General features: G+C 41.4%; 1 protein-coding gene across 1 annotated transcript in view; it reads left to right on the forward strand.

Moving 5' to 3' along the window:
• Nucleotides 1-17,206, forward strand: part of MACROD2 (mono-ADP ribosylhydrolase 2) — a 412,997-nt gene that overhangs the window by 318,944 nt on the left and 76,847 nt on the right. The window contains exons 3-4 of the mRNA XM_081833248.1: nucleotides 6,787-6,831; nucleotides 13,899-13,982. Of these exons, the coding sequence (XP_081689374.1) occupies nucleotides 6,787-6,831; nucleotides 13,899-13,982 (129 nt within the window). The remainder of the gene's footprint in view (nucleotides 1-6,786; nucleotides 6,832-13,898; nucleotides 13,983-17,206) is intronic.

Consider the following 17,206-nt stretch of genomic DNA (forward strand, 5'->3'; position numbering starts at 1 on the left):
AGAAATTTCTTTAATCATGGATATTTATGGTGACTTGGCACATTGGTGCACATTTGTACACCTTTAATGTGTGGATCCCATTGATGTTTAGAATTATACAAGACATGTTCTCTGTAATGTGACATAAATGAGTTGACTGCCTTCTTAGGAATTGGGTGCTAACCATTTCCACTTGATGGGCCTCAAAAGCTACAAACACATTTTGCCTTCAATGAAAATCCAGTGAAGTGTTGCTGTAACCAAGCAACCCGAACACAGGAACAAGCAGCAGGCATAGACTGAAAGCAATCTGTCCCTTCAAAAGGCAGAACTGTGCAGTGTGTGTAGCAAATGCTTATAAACAGCAGAACACATAAAGACCTAGGGACACGAACCTTGACTAAGCAGAGTTTGATCTCATTAGGAGGTTCTGATAAAACAAAGGCAAGACAAAATGCAGCTTGGAGAAGGGAGATGCTGTAGGCATCTTTACAGAGATCCCCGCATGGTGCTTCCAAAAGACTTTCAAACGTCCCGGGTAGACTGGTTTCTGTTCCATGGGTGAAAACATTGAGGCAAATGGCGGGGGCGGGGAGAAAAAAAACCCTTTTGACGTACAAGTGTATGAATGAAATAATTCCTAATAAGACCCAGGGGTAAGAATAAAGATAAAAATAAGCAATGGAGTAAATGAAATCCTCCAAGTTTTATTCTTCTTCATCTATGGCCCTAACTTGGACCCTCAGCTACAGGCTTTTGAAGTTTTCACCTTCAACTGCTATTCACTCCATAATCCAGAGCAATTAGTGATTTCCAATACCCTGTTACAGCTGTCACTGTTGGGGTTATAGAGAACTCTTTGATGGGTCCAGCATGGTTACTGAAACCAGTGTGTATTTGATCACATGACTCCCATGACCCTTTGCAGCCCTTGTCTTACTTGACTGGGCAGCCTTTATCCTGTTGACCGTTCTGTCTTCTCCTTCTCTTCCTGCCAGACCTCTCTGACGTACTCGCCTGTACACAGGCCATCTCCAGCTGACATCTCTAGGCATCTCCAACTCAACATATCTAAGACTAAATTCAAACCCCTTCACCCCACCCCATCTGTCTCCTCTGAAATCCAATATCTCAGTAATTGGTGCCATTATGTGCCCTGTTTGCCAAGCCAGAAACAGCAGAACCATGTGGATTTTTTTTAAGTAGTGCCTTTTATTTATTGATTTATTTATAAATTAATGAGATTTGAGTGCTCCTCTTGACCAAGGACCAGTTGGGGCGGGATGGAGGGGGACAACCTTTGGCGGCTTATTATTTTTTTTAATTTCCCTAGTCTTATCAATTGCCTTGCAGAAAGTGGGTTTAGCAATTTGTTAGATTCCGTAGGTCCAGGTTTTCAACTTAATGGAAGAGCTTTGCACTGCAAGGATGTCCCCTTTATCAGTCATTCTTTGTATGGCATTTCTGCTTTGTCAAGTTTCACAGGAAGCCATGAGCATACAAACATCTTCCATACTTCATGGAAATCCTGAAAAGCTTAGAGCACTTTATTTTGGTTAATAATATTTCCTCTCTCTGCAAATGCAAATTGCTCCTAGAAGCCCTTAGTAATGAAATATTTAAAAGATAAGGGATACAGAAGAAGCCTGTGTGAAGGAATTAAGCCTTAAGAGAGAGGACTCAAGAGCACATGAAATAAAAGCCACAACAAGATTGTCATAATTGTTCTGCTTGACAGACCCACCCATTTGACAAAGGAATTTCAGATACCCATCCTTTTTTACCCTGGGGAGTAGAGAAGCTGCCTTAATAGCCCTAAGGGTAACTTTCTCCTTCATAACACACTTCTTTTTCCATGCAATCCACAGGCCTCTTCGAAGCAAGTTTCCATCCACGGACATGTCTCTTAGCCAATCTTAGGGTCCTAACCATGGGCCATGGTAACTGTGCCATCCAGCCGCGTGATAGATGGGCGATTTCCAGCACAGAAGGAAACATATATCTTACAAAGACAATGACTGTTCCTCAGTCCCAGTAACCATCTGGTGTGGGCACCCCTCACCAGCATTAACATTGGCCAGATATCACCAAGTAGCTCAGCTTGGATATCGAAAAAGTGGGACATTTTTCCTCCAGCACACAATATCGGTACTTGAGAACAATGGTTCTCCAACTGCAGCTTGCATGAGCATTACCTGGAGGGCTTGTTAAAAAAGTGTTAGGTCCCTCCCCTGAGCTTCTGCTTTGATAGATCTTTAGTAGAACCTGAGAATTTGCATTTCTAACAAGTCCCCAGCTGATGATGATGATGCTGGTCCAGAGACCACACTTAACAGTTCTGTGGGGTTTTGTAATCTGTTTGTTTTTATACCATTTACTTTCCAAAAGACTGCATTCATTATGGAAACTCTGGATAAAGGAGTAAGACCAGTCTTGAATCATTGCAAAATCGTGGCATACTCTGTTTTTCAGCAAACTCTGTCTTCCATTAAAGAAGGTGAAGTAGATATTACAGACTTCAAAGTAGGTTAGACATGTCCTTAAAGGGGTTTCTGATATGTACAAAACTATTACTGAAAACTGGTTTTTCAAGGGAAATCAGTTGGTTTTCACACTCATTTGTGATCAAAATAAGAACTTCGGTCATATTTGTACTTTTTGTGCAGAACTCAACAGAGTAATCTGATTGGCAAAGAAGAAGACAAACTCTCTCTCTTCACAGATGACATGATACTTTATGTGGAAAACCCAAAAGACTCTACCCCCAAATTACTAGAACTCATACAGCAATTCAGTAATGTGGCAGGATACAAAATCAATGCACAGAAATCAGTTGCTTTCTTATACACTAACAGTGTACCTGTGGAAAGAGAAATTAGAGAAACGATTCCATTTACAATAGCACCAAAAACCAAAAGATACCTTAGAATAAACCTAACCAAAAAGGTAAAGGATCTATACTCTGGGAACTTCAGAACACTCATGAAAGAAATTGAAGAAGACACAAAAAGATGGAAAAACATTCCATGCTCATGGATCGGAAGAAAAAACATTGTTAAAATGTCTATGCTACCCAGAGCAATCTATACCTTCAATGCCATCCCCATCAAAATTCCAATGACATTTTTCAAAGTCCTGGAACAAACAATCATAAAATTTGTATGGAATCAGAAAAGACCCTGAATCGCCAAGGAAATGTTGAAAAAGAAAAACAAAGCCGGGGGCATCATGTTGCCTGATTTCAAGCTATATTACAAAGCCGTGATCACCAAGACAGCCTGGTACTGGCACAAAAACAGACAGATAGACCAATGGAACAGAATAGAGAACCCAGATATGGACCCTCAACTCTATGGTTAAATTATAAATTAAATTAACCATTGGCTCAATCCCAGGGTTAGCGGGGAGGGGAAGACTCTGGGAGAAGCTTCTGAATTAGCCCACTTGAGAAGCAAGGGAACTAGAGTACTTACATGCAAATCCTGGCAGTCACTTGTGAAAGGCTGCCCTCTTGGGGGTGTTAATTCCCTGATATTTCTCCAGTGGCCTCCAGCAGCCCAGAGAAAGCCCTCAGGCAGAGACCCAGGGGCTGGTGGCTGGAAGTCAAGCTGGCAAGCACTGAAGTGTCAAGGAACAAGGGGGTGTAGGCAGGGCACCTGCATCTGCCAGAAATGCACTGCAGCCTTTCCTTCCCCCTAGCTAACTCTAACTCACCCTTTAGGATTCAACTGAAATGTCACCTCTTCTGGAAATCCTTCATAGACCTTCTCTCTGACTTAGCTGCTTCTTGTCTGTTTCCCAGTGAAACCTTTGCCTACCTGCATCAGAGAATCTGTTACTTCCTCTTCTGATTGCTGCTTCCACTTCTTTGTGAGCTTTTTGAGGGAATAGAATGTCAACTCTATCTTCAAGGTCTTCCATAGTTCTGACATGTGGTCTTGGTCAATAAATGGTTAAGTAGTAAAAGTAGTAATAATAATGACACCATAACACTAATAGCCAGTATTTATTGAATGCTCATTCCATGTATGCACTTCACATGTATTACGTATTACCAGCTCTAGAAAGTTAGTACTTTTATTATCCCTATTTCTCAGATAAGAAAGCTGAGGTATAGGTTTACATAATTTGCCCAAGATTGCACGGCTATATATGGTTTGGCCTGATCTGAATCCAGATCCTGGGTATACTGTTAACCACTATATGGATAAATGAATGAAAATGAATGAACAAATGGATAATAACATCAAGTCTGATCCTTCAACACCTGGGAACATTCTAGGGATGATGCTATGAGTATAGTCTATATAGTCCCTGGAAGCAGCTATCCCTCCCCTGACATCTTTTGTAATGGCACTGGCTACTCTATTATATGTTCAAATGTATCTGCATGTCTTACTTTCCTTACTAATGATAAATTTCTAGGCAACTGCATAATCTGGTATTTTCTATTTCCCCAGACATAAAGCCACACATACAAAAGGTTACCAATGAGTGTTTGCCACATGGACAAATGGATACATAGTTGACAAGCAAAGGGATCTTTGACTCTTCCTTTATCTTTCCCTGGAAACTGTGGAGACTCTTTTCCATCCCACTCTGAGATTCCAGAAAGTCTGTTGTCAAAGAGATGGTTCTAGATATTTTAGATGGCTCTGAAAAATAAAATTTTGTTTAAATATATTAAGTTCAGGGAAGAATCTGTGAAGAGTTTACTTTGTAACATTTTGGTAATCATTTGGTTAGAAAATTATATTTCTGAGAGAAAGACATTCTTTCTCCCAAAATTCTATTCATAGAAAAAAATGAAAGAAATAAATTATATAGAAAATCACTACTGTTTCTAACAATTTGAATGGAAGAAAATTTACTTCTTGAAAAATTAACCATGGCCATCAAGAATTACTTTCCTAAAACTTCAAATTAAATGCATTTTCCATTCCCAGTGACTGGTATATCTATAATCTTCATTTATAATTAGCACTTTGAAGAGTGTCACATTGAATAAATTTGGCTCAGAAATTACTAAATTTAAAGCATATATCCAAGAGGAAATTACAAATCGTTACTGAGTCCTCATTGTTTGCAAATCATCACATAGATCCATGCTGTCCTGATATGTAAGAGATAGATAGGAAATACAAACACGGGAATTCTCTAATTTGACTAAAAAATCAGATAAAATTAAAAATAAAACCTCAAAAATTTTATTCCGCAGAAATTTCTTTATGGATTTTAGTGTATAAAATTAATTGCATTACGTACCAGGGAATACAAAGGAACATAAGACATAGTCTTTAAACTTTGCAGAATTTGTGATCTAGAGATGGGCATCTGCCAGACAGATATGTTAACAAGTAGACTTATGATTTGGTGGTAAAAATAACTAATATATAGCACTTAATATTTCAGTAGCTGTCCTAGTGCTTTATGTAACCTTATCTCATTTAATCCTTGCAACAACTCTATGTAGGAGGCATTATTATCCCACTTTATAGCTGATGAACCTAAAACTCAGAACTGTTTGGTAACTTTTCCAAGGTCACATGCCTAATGAATGGGTGGGTGGAGGAGCTGTATGCAGACCTCAGCCCAAAGGTCCTTAAAGTTGATATTCAGAAGGCGTTAAAAATAAGGTACACTGAAGAGAAGACTATTCACTCAAACTTGGTTGGAGCAGATGTTATGGTACCACAGTTTGGCCTTGAAGGATGAGTGTGAACAGAGATGGAGAAGGCATTGCTTCCAGGACTGAGGTGGGTAGAGGAAACTAGCAGAGATCTTAGAAAACAGAATTAAGTGGTGCAAGAGTGAAGGTGGTAGCATGAGTGGAACAGAGGAGGGGAAACCAAGGAAAGTGGTCAGAACCAGATACTGCTGGCCTTGAGTGTAACCCCCAAAGAGTCTAAGACCTTTCTCATTAGGCAGACAGGAGTCACAGAACAGTTGTGAACCAGATCAGAGCTGTATTTGAAGATTGATTTGGCAGCTATGTGTAAAAGGAGTTGGAATCAGGAGTGGGAAAAAGAGAAGAGCAGGGTAAGAAACCACAAAATAGGGAAGTCTGAATTTGAGCTGTAGTGATGTGAAAGAGAGGAAAAAACATGGAAAGAAGACAGGATTCGGACTGCCTGGATGTGAGCAACAGCGAAGAAGAGATGACAACACGTCAAGAGTTCAAAAAGCAACTGTGTCACCCAGAGCGCAGAGGACGCATGGGTCCTTGCCCAATTACAGGGGGTTTCACTGGGATGAGGGGAGTTGAATGGAAATGATAGGACTGGGGTGGGTTGGGAGAGGGGCACTTGAACTTCCATGGTTAAAGATTTGGATTTGCAGGTATAGCAAACTAGCACTTTTCACTGTGCAGTGCAGAGATTGGACACAGGGTCAGCAGACACCCAACTGGTGAGCTCCACATTTCTAGATACCTGAGGCGAGGATGCATCCTTTCCCTGGATGCAGAAAGTGCGGCATTTAAAGTGTGTTTTATTTTTGTCCTTTTGAAATGAAGTGACTGTGCATAACTTTAAAAGCAAGACAAATTATTGCATATATAGTTTTGTTAGACAGATATAACAATTTTTAAAAGGAAATGTAAACCCTAGATGTTAAAATTGTGCTCTAATTCTATTTACATTACATTACACTAATTTAGCATAATAATACAAGACAATAGAAATGCATGATCTACTACTCTTTTCTACTGAGTGTTTTCTTGCCTTTGAATTTTTATTAGATTGGAGAATTCTGGGGTTTCTAGCTTTCATACGAGTTTTTCTTTGTCTTTTCCCTTTTTTTTAATAGATGATAATAATGAAGAAGAAGGTGTTGACATGAAAGAAGATTCAGGTATTAACTTTATGATTTATTCATAGAGCATAGACAAAGACCATTGTGTTGTTTATGTACGCCTCACATTTTTTCAAAGAAAAACATAATAAGGTTAATAAAATCGGTGAAGGGGATTAAGAGTACACTTATCCTGATGAGCGCTGAGTACTATATGGAATTGTTGAATCACTATATTGTATACCTGAAACGAATATAACACTGCATGTTAACTATACTGGCATGAAAAGACAAAAAAATAAAATGTACACTCAAGGTCATAAAATAAGAAAGTAGTTATGCTAACTCTTACAGCTAATACAATTAGCATATTTAAGAAGTAAACTTTCAGCTTTCTGAAAGCTGAGGTATAAATGGAACCTGTTGTTATAATGAATAGAGCTGTGTAGCAAATCACCCCAAAGCTTAGTGATTAAAGCATCTGCTTATTATGCTCATATATTCTGTGGGTCAGGAATTCAGACAGAGCACAGCAGGGCTGACTTGATCCTGCTGCTCTACAAGGTCTGAGGCCTCATCAGGAAGCCTGATGGCTGGGGGGCTGGAATCCTGTGAAGATTTGTTCACTCAATGTCTGGCCGGCGATTGATATCGGCTCTCGGACTCTCGGCTGAGACCACAGCTGGGGCAGTTTTCTGAAACATCTATGCATGGCCTCTTTCTATAACCTGGGCTTCCTCTCAGCATGGCAGCCAGGCTCCAGAGAGAGCAAAGTGAGCCAGCAGGAGCTGTAACCTTTTTAAGATTCAGCCTCGGGAGTCCAACAGAATGACTTCCACAGAACTCTTTTTGGAACAGTCATTAAGAAGCCTGCCCAGGCTCATGGGGAGAGAAAGTAGTCTCAATCTCCTGATGGGGAGCAGTGAAGTTTTATAGAGCACATGGGACCTGAAAACTTGCCATGGCCATCTTTGGTACATATATTTGGTGCATCTGATATATTTTTCTCACTATCAGAAATTAAGATGTGTCCCTACACCTCAAGAAAGACCAGTGTTTGATGAGGGAAATCTAGTGATCGCAAACATTGGATCTGGCCTAAGGGGGCCACTCAGTATGTGCTCGTTAATGAATGCATGAATCAATAGGCCTGAATTCAATCCTAGCTCCTCCATTTATGGACTTGGGGTAAAAGTTTTCTCTATAGGCCTCAGGGTACACCTCTGGGGCCAATAACTCTTACTATACAGTCTTGTTTGGGAATTAAATGAGATATCGTACCTGACATGTTTCTTGGACCCTAGTAAACACTAAATTATCCCTTCTTTCTTTCTCCTCTAGATATTGGAAGGGTACAGAACTTAATTCCATAGTATAAGAACTCCATGTTCCCCATTTTGGCAACCACACTGTTCTAGGCATCAAATGGGGCCAAGTTTTAAAATTAAAATCGGTATCTCAGAGGTCCTAATTTTGTTTAACCTGCTATTCGATGCCAGAATGTCATCCATTATTTACCGACAACCTCAGTCTGAGCATCTCCATTAACGGGGAACAATTTAAATTCTGAGGTAAACGATCTCTGTTAGTCAAGGTTTGGTTAAAATGGTCCTTTCTCCTGGTTACGTTAAATCTCTCTTCCTCCCCTGATCTCCCACTGTCTTCGTGGAAAGATACCAACAGGTCTTTTCTTCATAACAGCTCACTGGAGCAATGACCATAACTCGTGTCTAGCTTCTAGCTTCTTCTCCGGTCCAAACATGCCTGAGTCCTGTGGTTCCCTTGGTCTCCCCAGGTCAGTGGATTCAGAGGGCAGGAGAAGTCAAGGGAGGATCTACAAGCCAGGAGCAGGAAACTGCTGTAATAACAGTTGTCAGTTCCCTGTCTGTGTATCCTTGGGACCTGCTTGTTGCTTTACACTATCAACAGCGGTCTAAGGAAAGTTCCTGTGACCCTCAGCTGAGTGTCGTTTGCTGGTCAGAAAAGCAAACTCAAAGTGCCAGGGAGTTAATTTGTCTGGAGTAGCCCTCAGCCAACAACGGGCAAGAGTTGGTGGACTCGAGCAGGACACCTCTGAGGCAGGTTATGTTTCAGCGCTGTCCAGTAGAAATAGGATGGGAGCCTCAAATGGGAGCGTCCTGTTTAACTTCAGATTTTCTAGTAATCACATTGGAAAAAGTAAAGAGAAACAAATGAAATTAATTTAATACTATTTTATATAATATATCCAGAATATTATCATTTCAACAAGTAATCAATATAAAAATTAAATGACCCTGATATTTTACATTCTCTTTTTTCCATACTGAGTTTTGAAATGTGTGTGTGTTTTACATTCATGTCTCAGTTCAGACTAGACACATTCCACATATCCATTGGCAAAGTGTGGTATTGGACAATGAGATTCTGTACCATCACCCAGAGGTCCCCAGTGGAACTTGCTCACACCCAGTATTGGCTGCCTTCCCTTTCCTGTCTCCCTTCCCTACTCCCCTCTGGCACTTTCTGGGATAATTTCTTAAGTGAAGTATTTGAACTCAAACCCTTGTCTCAGCGTCTTCTGAGAAAATCCAACCTGAGACAAGGACTCTGCTTGTCTTTTGTAAAACATAAAGCCCAAGGTGAAATTTCAATTAGAATATCCATTCCCATGACCATGAGAGATGTCTTATTGCTTAAAAGAACCATATGTTGAAAAAAGACTTTAAGTGGTCACCCCACCTTGGATTAAATTCCGTGAATTTAATGTCAATTTTTGCTATTCTCCTTTATCCTGCTCATGTGAAGTATCCTTGGAATATCCTTCAGCCGTGGGGAGTACTGCCCTTTCAGCCGGCCAGTTTAAGGACCTTATCTTGCTAAGGATCATTTGCCTAAGTGCCATAAGTACACATTTCTAGGCAGGGGGAGTTGACTTCTTAATGAGATGCAGCTAGCTATCCAAACCACTGAGTGATTTTAAGAAAATCATTATTAATGCTAATGCAGAGCCCACAAGGTTGGAGTCAGCATATGAGGTTTGGGGGACTTTAATTGGATCATCAGTTCTGATCTTAGTGTCATCAGGTTTCCTGGGGGTTTTGTGCAGCAGTTGGATGCAGCTGTTAAAGTCATACTCGATGGCCCAAAGATGCTAAGTCACTAGGCCAGAATGGGCTTGGGAAGCTGCTCTCCATTTCCTAATATCTGAGTGCTGAAATCATGAGGGATTTCTGTGCAGAATGGTTCCATGATGTGCCACTGGCCTTGCCAGACACTGGTGAGGAGGCTGGCTTCAGTTCAGATCTCATACTCGGGCGTGTTGGTCTCTAAGACGGGTCTCTAACCAGACCATTAAGCGCTGCCTGTCCTCTGCCCAGTGTTGCCTGTATTGCAAGTAGAAATGCTGGAGGGATTTTTACGAATGCAGCTGACATTAGTGAAGGGCTACTTGGGAGAATAACTGGCCAACAAATGCTAGTAAATGATAGTGAATAACAATCTGAATACCAAAAACCAGTAAGATGCTGGTAAACCGACTCTCTGGATGAAGGGAACCCCACTGGGGGAGTTTGCATATTTCGTTATTGTAAATACACCCACTGTGGTGGTGTTCAAGCTACCAAACATGAGATCAATGAATGCGGGAGTTGAGGAGAGAGAGGTATAGTCAGCTGGCTCACGTCAGCCCCAGCACACGTCTGCTGAACCAGATTTTAATCAGGATGTACCTTGTGCCAGTCGCTCAACATACATGAAGTCATTTAAGATATGCACAACCCTAGGAGGCAAGGATTAGTAACTACACAAGGCTTAAGAGGAATTAGTTCCTGGCTTAAGTAGGAGAGCCGTAACTGTGTCTGACCCCAAAGCTCACACCCTTGTACTCCATCTCCAGACTCTAAAAGTAAGTAGAGGCAGGAGCATCTCAGATGGTGTGAGACAAGTTCATCCTCAAGGTGAGGCTCTGCCCCCATGGGGAAAATGACAGAGACAGACTGGCTTAAATGCTTAGGATTCCCTTTAAGTCCTTTATCAGTTTCTTTAATCCTGGCATAGAGGACAGAAAATCAACAGCCACCTATGACAATTCAGCTACATGACAGTGAGGAGCACAGTTAAGTTCTTCAGGCGGCAAAGCTATGCTCAGGGCAAAGCTCCAGGTCTCCACCCTCTGCCAAAGAGAGAGGCAACATAGATAATATGATACGCTGCCAAGGAAAAGTATGGGGTGCTTTGGAGGAATGTTCCTTCAGCTTCTCCAGACCAAGAGGGATCGTTGTTTCTGCTGAACCACAAGTAGAAATCTGAGCACAGAGGCCATGTGTATCAGTGACTTTCATTTGAATGCCTCCGTGGCTGTTACGAAATGATACTAATGTCATAGATGACTATTGATAATTAACATGTATCCATGCCCACTAACTACACAGGAGGGCCCTGTTACTTTTTAAAAATGAAGTACCAGTCCTTTTGGGGTACTTACCTCAAAACGTGGACAAATAGAGACAAATATATGTCTTTCAGAGATGTCTCACCCATTCCCCAAGAATTCCTATTCAGGTTGGGAAATCAGGTTCATTATCAAAAACTCACTTTCAGGAAATGCTGGTTTGGGGTTGAATCCCCAGCATTGGGAGCACTCCTCTTAGTCCCTGTTGTAGATGATGCATTTCAGAAGCATCTTCCAGAGAGTCTTAAGAGTTTCCTTCCAGGGAGATCATAAGTGTTGCTTTGCCCATTTTATGCATCCTTTTGAGCACAGCATCTGTGCTCAGTGAGCTGTTCCAAGCATCTCATTTCTGGTTTTGCTAAACCCATTCTGAAGGGTCAATATCCATCTCACACCTGGTGACAGAAGTTTGGGGGAGTTGCTAATGTAATCATTGGCGGAATTTTTCACCCTGGCCATGGTAACGATCTTGGATGTGACTTACTTGCAACCAGAGAAAGCCTAACTTAGTGCCCAAAAACCTTTGTAGTCCATAATGCCAAAGTTTTTAATAGCACATCTATCAAATGCAATTTTTTGTTCTGTTCCTTTTTTAATAAATGGGAAAAGAAAAATGAGTCGCCATAGCACTATAGTGTAATTTTAGAATCCTGGCATAAGGCGACAGCTGCTAAGAGAGTAAGAATTAGGCATGAGCCCCATTATATCTTGGCCTTAAAGAAAGGCCTGGGTAAGGGGGGAAAGAAAACAGAATTGGAAATGAAATTCGCAAGACACTACTAGGTACCAGGGACACAAGAGAGATTAGGAAAGACAAATGTCCTTTTCTCAAGGAACTTACATTCTAGGAGGTGGGATGGGGAAGGGAGATATACAATAAAGAAAGAAGGGGACAAGATAATTTCAGATACATCAAGTGATGTATTTGAGAGAGATTTCACTTGCAGGCACCCTTCATGTTAGGAATTAGCAGAGGGCCTTTCTTGGGAGCTGAGTTTGATTTGAGATTAATAGGTGAGAAGGAGGTAGACACATGAGTGTGTGTTTTTGGAGGGGGAGGGGAGAAGAACAACAGATGTGATGATTCTAAGGCAGAAACCAGCCTAGTAATGACAAGAACACACAAAGACAAAGTGCAAGTGGGAGACGAGGCTAGAGCAGAGGTAGAGCCTGAGGGCCATGTTGTCCTGGCCCATGGAATTGGATTTGGATCTTAATCTAAGACCAGTGGTATTTAAACAGGTGAGCAACAGGATCGGCTTTATGTTTAGAAGATAGCTCTGGCTGCTACATGGAGAAAAGCTAGTTTCAGGGAGTTTAGAAAGCCAGAACGTTACTATAGGAACTCAGGTAAGAGAGGCTGCTGGTTTGGATTAGGGTGATGATTGCAAAGGATGAGCACAGTGCATGAATATGGGATATTTTGGAGCAGAGCTGATAGGACTTATGATGACCTTCCTGGAAGAGTGACCGAAAGGAAACATTAAGGACAATATCTCAGTTTGGGGCTTTGAATTCCTGGGTTGATAGTGAGATGTGAAATACTGTGGAGAGAACAGGTTTGCAGACATCAAGAGTATTGTTCCAGCTGTGCTGTTTGAAATGCCTAATGGGATTATTTACATAAATTTGAAATGCTTGGTGAGAGCCCAGTGAAGGGAAATCATGGGGGCTGGAAAGAGGGAGGTACCATTACATCCCAGCCCTGAAAGGACAGTGGGGGAGGGGGTAGTTACAGGACGCTGGAGACAGAGAGGATGTGGAGAAAGCCAAGTGATTGGGGCTGTGATCTGAGATAGATGGATACAATAAGCCCTTGAAGGTTACTGGTAGCCTAGGAAGAAAGACAGAAATTTCACTGGTAAGTAGAGAGCAGTCTCCCAGTGCACAGCTGGGTGGGAGGTGGGGTAGAAGGTGGAGAGTGGAGAGAAAACAGCCAGTCCAAATACAAAATGAGCTGCCATGTAAGCAGCTGAAGACATAAGCTTTGAGCTTAGCAGAGAGGCCAGGACTGGAAATACAAATTAATGCCTAACAAAGTATCTGTATCTGAAGGGGATGAATTTAGAGAAGACAGTTTCCTAAAACTGTCTTCAGGATTTTTTTTTTCAGTCTTCAGAATTTAAATTATCAGCCTCCTTGGATAGACTTGGCCCCAGGGGGTATTGGGAAGGATTGAGAAAAGTGGGAAACATGTTAATTTAATTGGGGGCATATAGAAGTTGTTTAGAATTTGGATGACTAAAGCTCCACCCCAACCCCCCAAGATGAGATGACATTGCAGCTGATCTAGCTCTACTTTGAGGATTTAGTAAAATGAAATTGCATTTTGGCAACTGTCAGTTAATCCGTGAAGTTTTAAATCAAACTCCTATGGAGAAAAAAAAATAATTTGGGGTTGCCTTATGGAGAATTTCTTTTAATTTAAAAAAAAGCATTTAAGATTTCACATCTGTGTGAATCATTAATGATGGTCACAAAAAGATGTTAAGCTTTAATGTCAATCTATGTGCACTGGAGAATCACAGGCTCTTGCCAAAATTTAGCTCAGCCAAAATGACAAATGAATCTGTGATCAAGCTTCACTATACATGTGGGTTTACTGAGGGAAAAAAAAAAAAAGGACTTTAAACTTCAACATAATTTTAAATATTGAATATCTAAATAAGAATGTTTTAAATCTTTATGCTTCCAGAGGGGTTAGAGCCAAAAGGCCTCTCTCCACCCCACAAGAAGAGCAAAGCAAAGAAGCCAGAATGTTCCAAAGACTCTAGTGAAGGTGAGTCCTGTCCCTCCTGTCTTTAAAAAATTACTCCATGAAAAGAAACTTCTGGTTAACTTTTTAAATTACGTGCATGCTCTCTTGTTCAGATATTTCTCAGGGTGCAAAAATCACAGAAGAATTCTTTATCCTTTCCTAATATGTGGATTCTCCCCTGAATGTGAGGACAAAATATCAGATTTAGGTTTAATTGGTGAAGGTAAAAACCAAGTCTGAAAAAACACATTTTCTCACTGTGATGTATTTTCTTGTTGCTGCAAAGTGCTGACAAGTTGGGTGCTCTGTCATCGCGTAAGGGTGAGTTATAGACCTGGGTGTGACGAGCAGTGCGTAGCTAATTGCCTTATTGGGATCACTTGTTTTTTTTCATGAACATATTCTGAGTCCAGGTTCAAACCTTAGCAGTGGGTGCTAGAAATGCTTCTGGTCTTTTGTTCTCTTCCACTTTCTAGAAGCCAGCGTATCTTTGCGTTAAATGGACAGGCTCAGTTGGGCTCAGTTTTCTGAAGAAATGAAGCCAGTCTGTCTTTGACTTACAACACTAGTGCCACCTACAAGATATTCACATTTTTCTTTTAAAATGTAGATTAGGTAGATTAGGGAGCCTCTCATCTCCTGAGTATGCATGAACTTCTTAAAGGGGAACATATTTATGCTTTCTCGTTTCTTGCGTTGGATCCTCACTTCATCCGCTGTGAAATGGAGAGCATTATAATACTGATAGTGTCAGCTTGGGTCTTTGGGAAAGAAGATGCCAAGATGAAATAGAAGTGCAGGAAATGTATGGGAGCGGGGAGCCTTGAAGGGTAAAGGAGGGGAGGAGCAGGGGGAGGCGAAGGAGAGAAGGAAGGAAGATTAGCTAGGAAGAGCCTCCATCTGCAGTGCAATCTGCAGAAGTCTGGGGAGGCCCAGAGCCCTGGGCAGGAAATGGCCGGCTCCAAGATCCCTTTTCTCCTGCTCACTCACTGGCCACAAGCAGCTGGGGGAGAAAGTGGCCTCGGTGTGACTATAATGCTGCAGTGGACCCCAAAGTGTGGCCAGTGGCCGCTGTCAGCTAACTTCATTCCCAGCAGCATGTTCTCTCTTGAAGGGTGATCCTGAACATCTCTCCTCCGTGACAGCACAGCATCTGCATGAGTGTCGGGGTTCCAACTAATAAGTAATGACACTGCCTTCACCCTCACCTGGGTTCAGAACCAACTGAGAAGGCAAAGCTGTAGGAAAGTTTGAAACCAAAAACATGAGCTTTGTTACTAATGAGGTTGGATTAGAGCATCTGGTGGCCCTGCCCCCAGATGGGCTTCCTAAGGCTGATTTCACTCCTGAATATGAAAGATGTAACCTCTGTCCCCTCAGGAGCAAGTACCATTGTCCTTGGTATCTTGGGTGCCTGGACAGAGACTACCCGGGTGAGCTTATTATATGAAAAAGAACAGACCAGGACATGCCCTCTCTGTGGACAGGTGGATCTGAGAGAGACTCGAGACGTGTCTGTTTCCACTCCCCGCCCCCACCCAAGGCTTGGATAAGTGAGGGGATGAGGAGAAAGGCACAGCAGTAAATGTTCTCTGCCCTTTGGTTGAGGAACAAGAAATAAACATTTCCAACTAACAGTAAACAATAGAAATAGTATGTATAAAGTGCCTAGCACAGGTCCAGCATTCATAATGGCTATTATAATTGCCAAAATAATCAGCACCATGAGAGGGTGCACACTGCCCTGATTCACTTAAATATGCTTGAGAGCTTCAAATCATTCATGGTGAACACTTAGAACCATGGAGAAGGCCAGCAGTTCTCATTGGTCCAAGGTGATAAGAGCTTTGGGCTTTCATCTCCTACTCTAATGAGGTCATTTCCTGGACAATCTCTTGAGGCCATGTCTGGTAAATGGGTTAAGGGCAAAATGACAATTGCCTTTTCTTTGGAGAGAGAGGCTCCACCTCACCTAGTGGTTCCCATCAAATGTCCAACCCACATCAGAGGTTGTTTTCCAGAGGCTGAGCCTGTGGTCATTTCAAGTGTCACGTGGTGAGCCATAAACTACAGCAGTTCTGTCTCCTTTAATTAATAAGGGTATTCCTCCCAGTTATTCCTTCAGGTGAGCGGAAACTTCTTTTGCCTCCTAAATAATTTGCTTTGTTTAGGAACATCATTCCATAATCCCAAGATGAGTAGATAATATGGCTTTTCCTTACCCAAAGATGTGGTCTCAGAATATGCTCTTAAGGCACCAAAGTGCCATCACTGTGGATTCGTGACCAGGGACGTTCTGTCTGTGGCATCATGGTGAAATCTAACATTAGCCACTCTATAGAAACATGGGAATTGTGTATTTGTTCCTAAGATGACTTTCAGGATGAAAAAGTAAAAATTGCTGGAAAAATGGTAAGAAAGGGACAAGCTAGAGGTAGATGATTCTATGATGGGCACTCATTATCTATCAGTGTTTCTATTTTGATGAAATAAACTACGTCCTGAATTCATGTTACATATGTTTCACTTCCTCTCCTGATTCAAAGAGTTATAATCTTTGATTGGTAAAGAGTTACAATTCTTTCCCACTAGACATGCAAACAGAATATTGTATCCCTGGGTGGAGGGGTAATGCAGAACATGACCCTTTTCTGTGATGGGCTTCCCATTTTAGAGTTACCAGTCCTTTTCCAACTTGGTTGTCTCTCTAATATATATATATTTTAGTAAGAGAAGCTTCTGGTATTTTTATTTATAGATCACTCAGCTCAATTCCCCATCACTTGGCTTCATCTTACTTCTCCCCTACCTTTGGGTTCCTAGCCCTGATTCTAACCCTCATGGGTCTTCCTGATTACCTCAGTTTACCTTATAATATCCATTCTCAGACAGGATCATAGAGAATAGAGTTGGAACACAAACTCACCTAGATTTCCTGGCATATATAACTGTGATAACTGTATTTTGATCCAGAAGAATTTTGTGAACATATGGGCAAGTTATCTCATTCTACAGATCTGTTTTAAAGTAGACTGTGAATGGTTTTTTAACTTGCCCAAAGTCCGTGCAGCTTGTTAATGTCAGAATCTCTTCTTTTTTTCTAGAAACAGCATAACTTCACTAATCCTTTTCCCTTTCTCTCTTCTGGAAACTAGACCTAGTTTTGTTGAAGGAGGCAACATTGCTGTTACTGCAGCCTTGATTGAAAGCCTTATCCCTTTAGTAAAGGTTGTACTAAAGTACTG

The sequence above is a fragment of the Leptonychotes weddellii genome, chromosome 10 (genome assembly GCF_054177405.1).
Source record: "Leptonychotes weddellii isolate Sample4059 chromosome 10, ASM5417740v2, whole genome shotgun sequence".
In the NCBI taxonomy this organism is placed as follows: domain Eukaryota; kingdom Metazoa; phylum Chordata; class Mammalia; order Carnivora; family Phocidae; genus Leptonychotes; species Leptonychotes weddellii.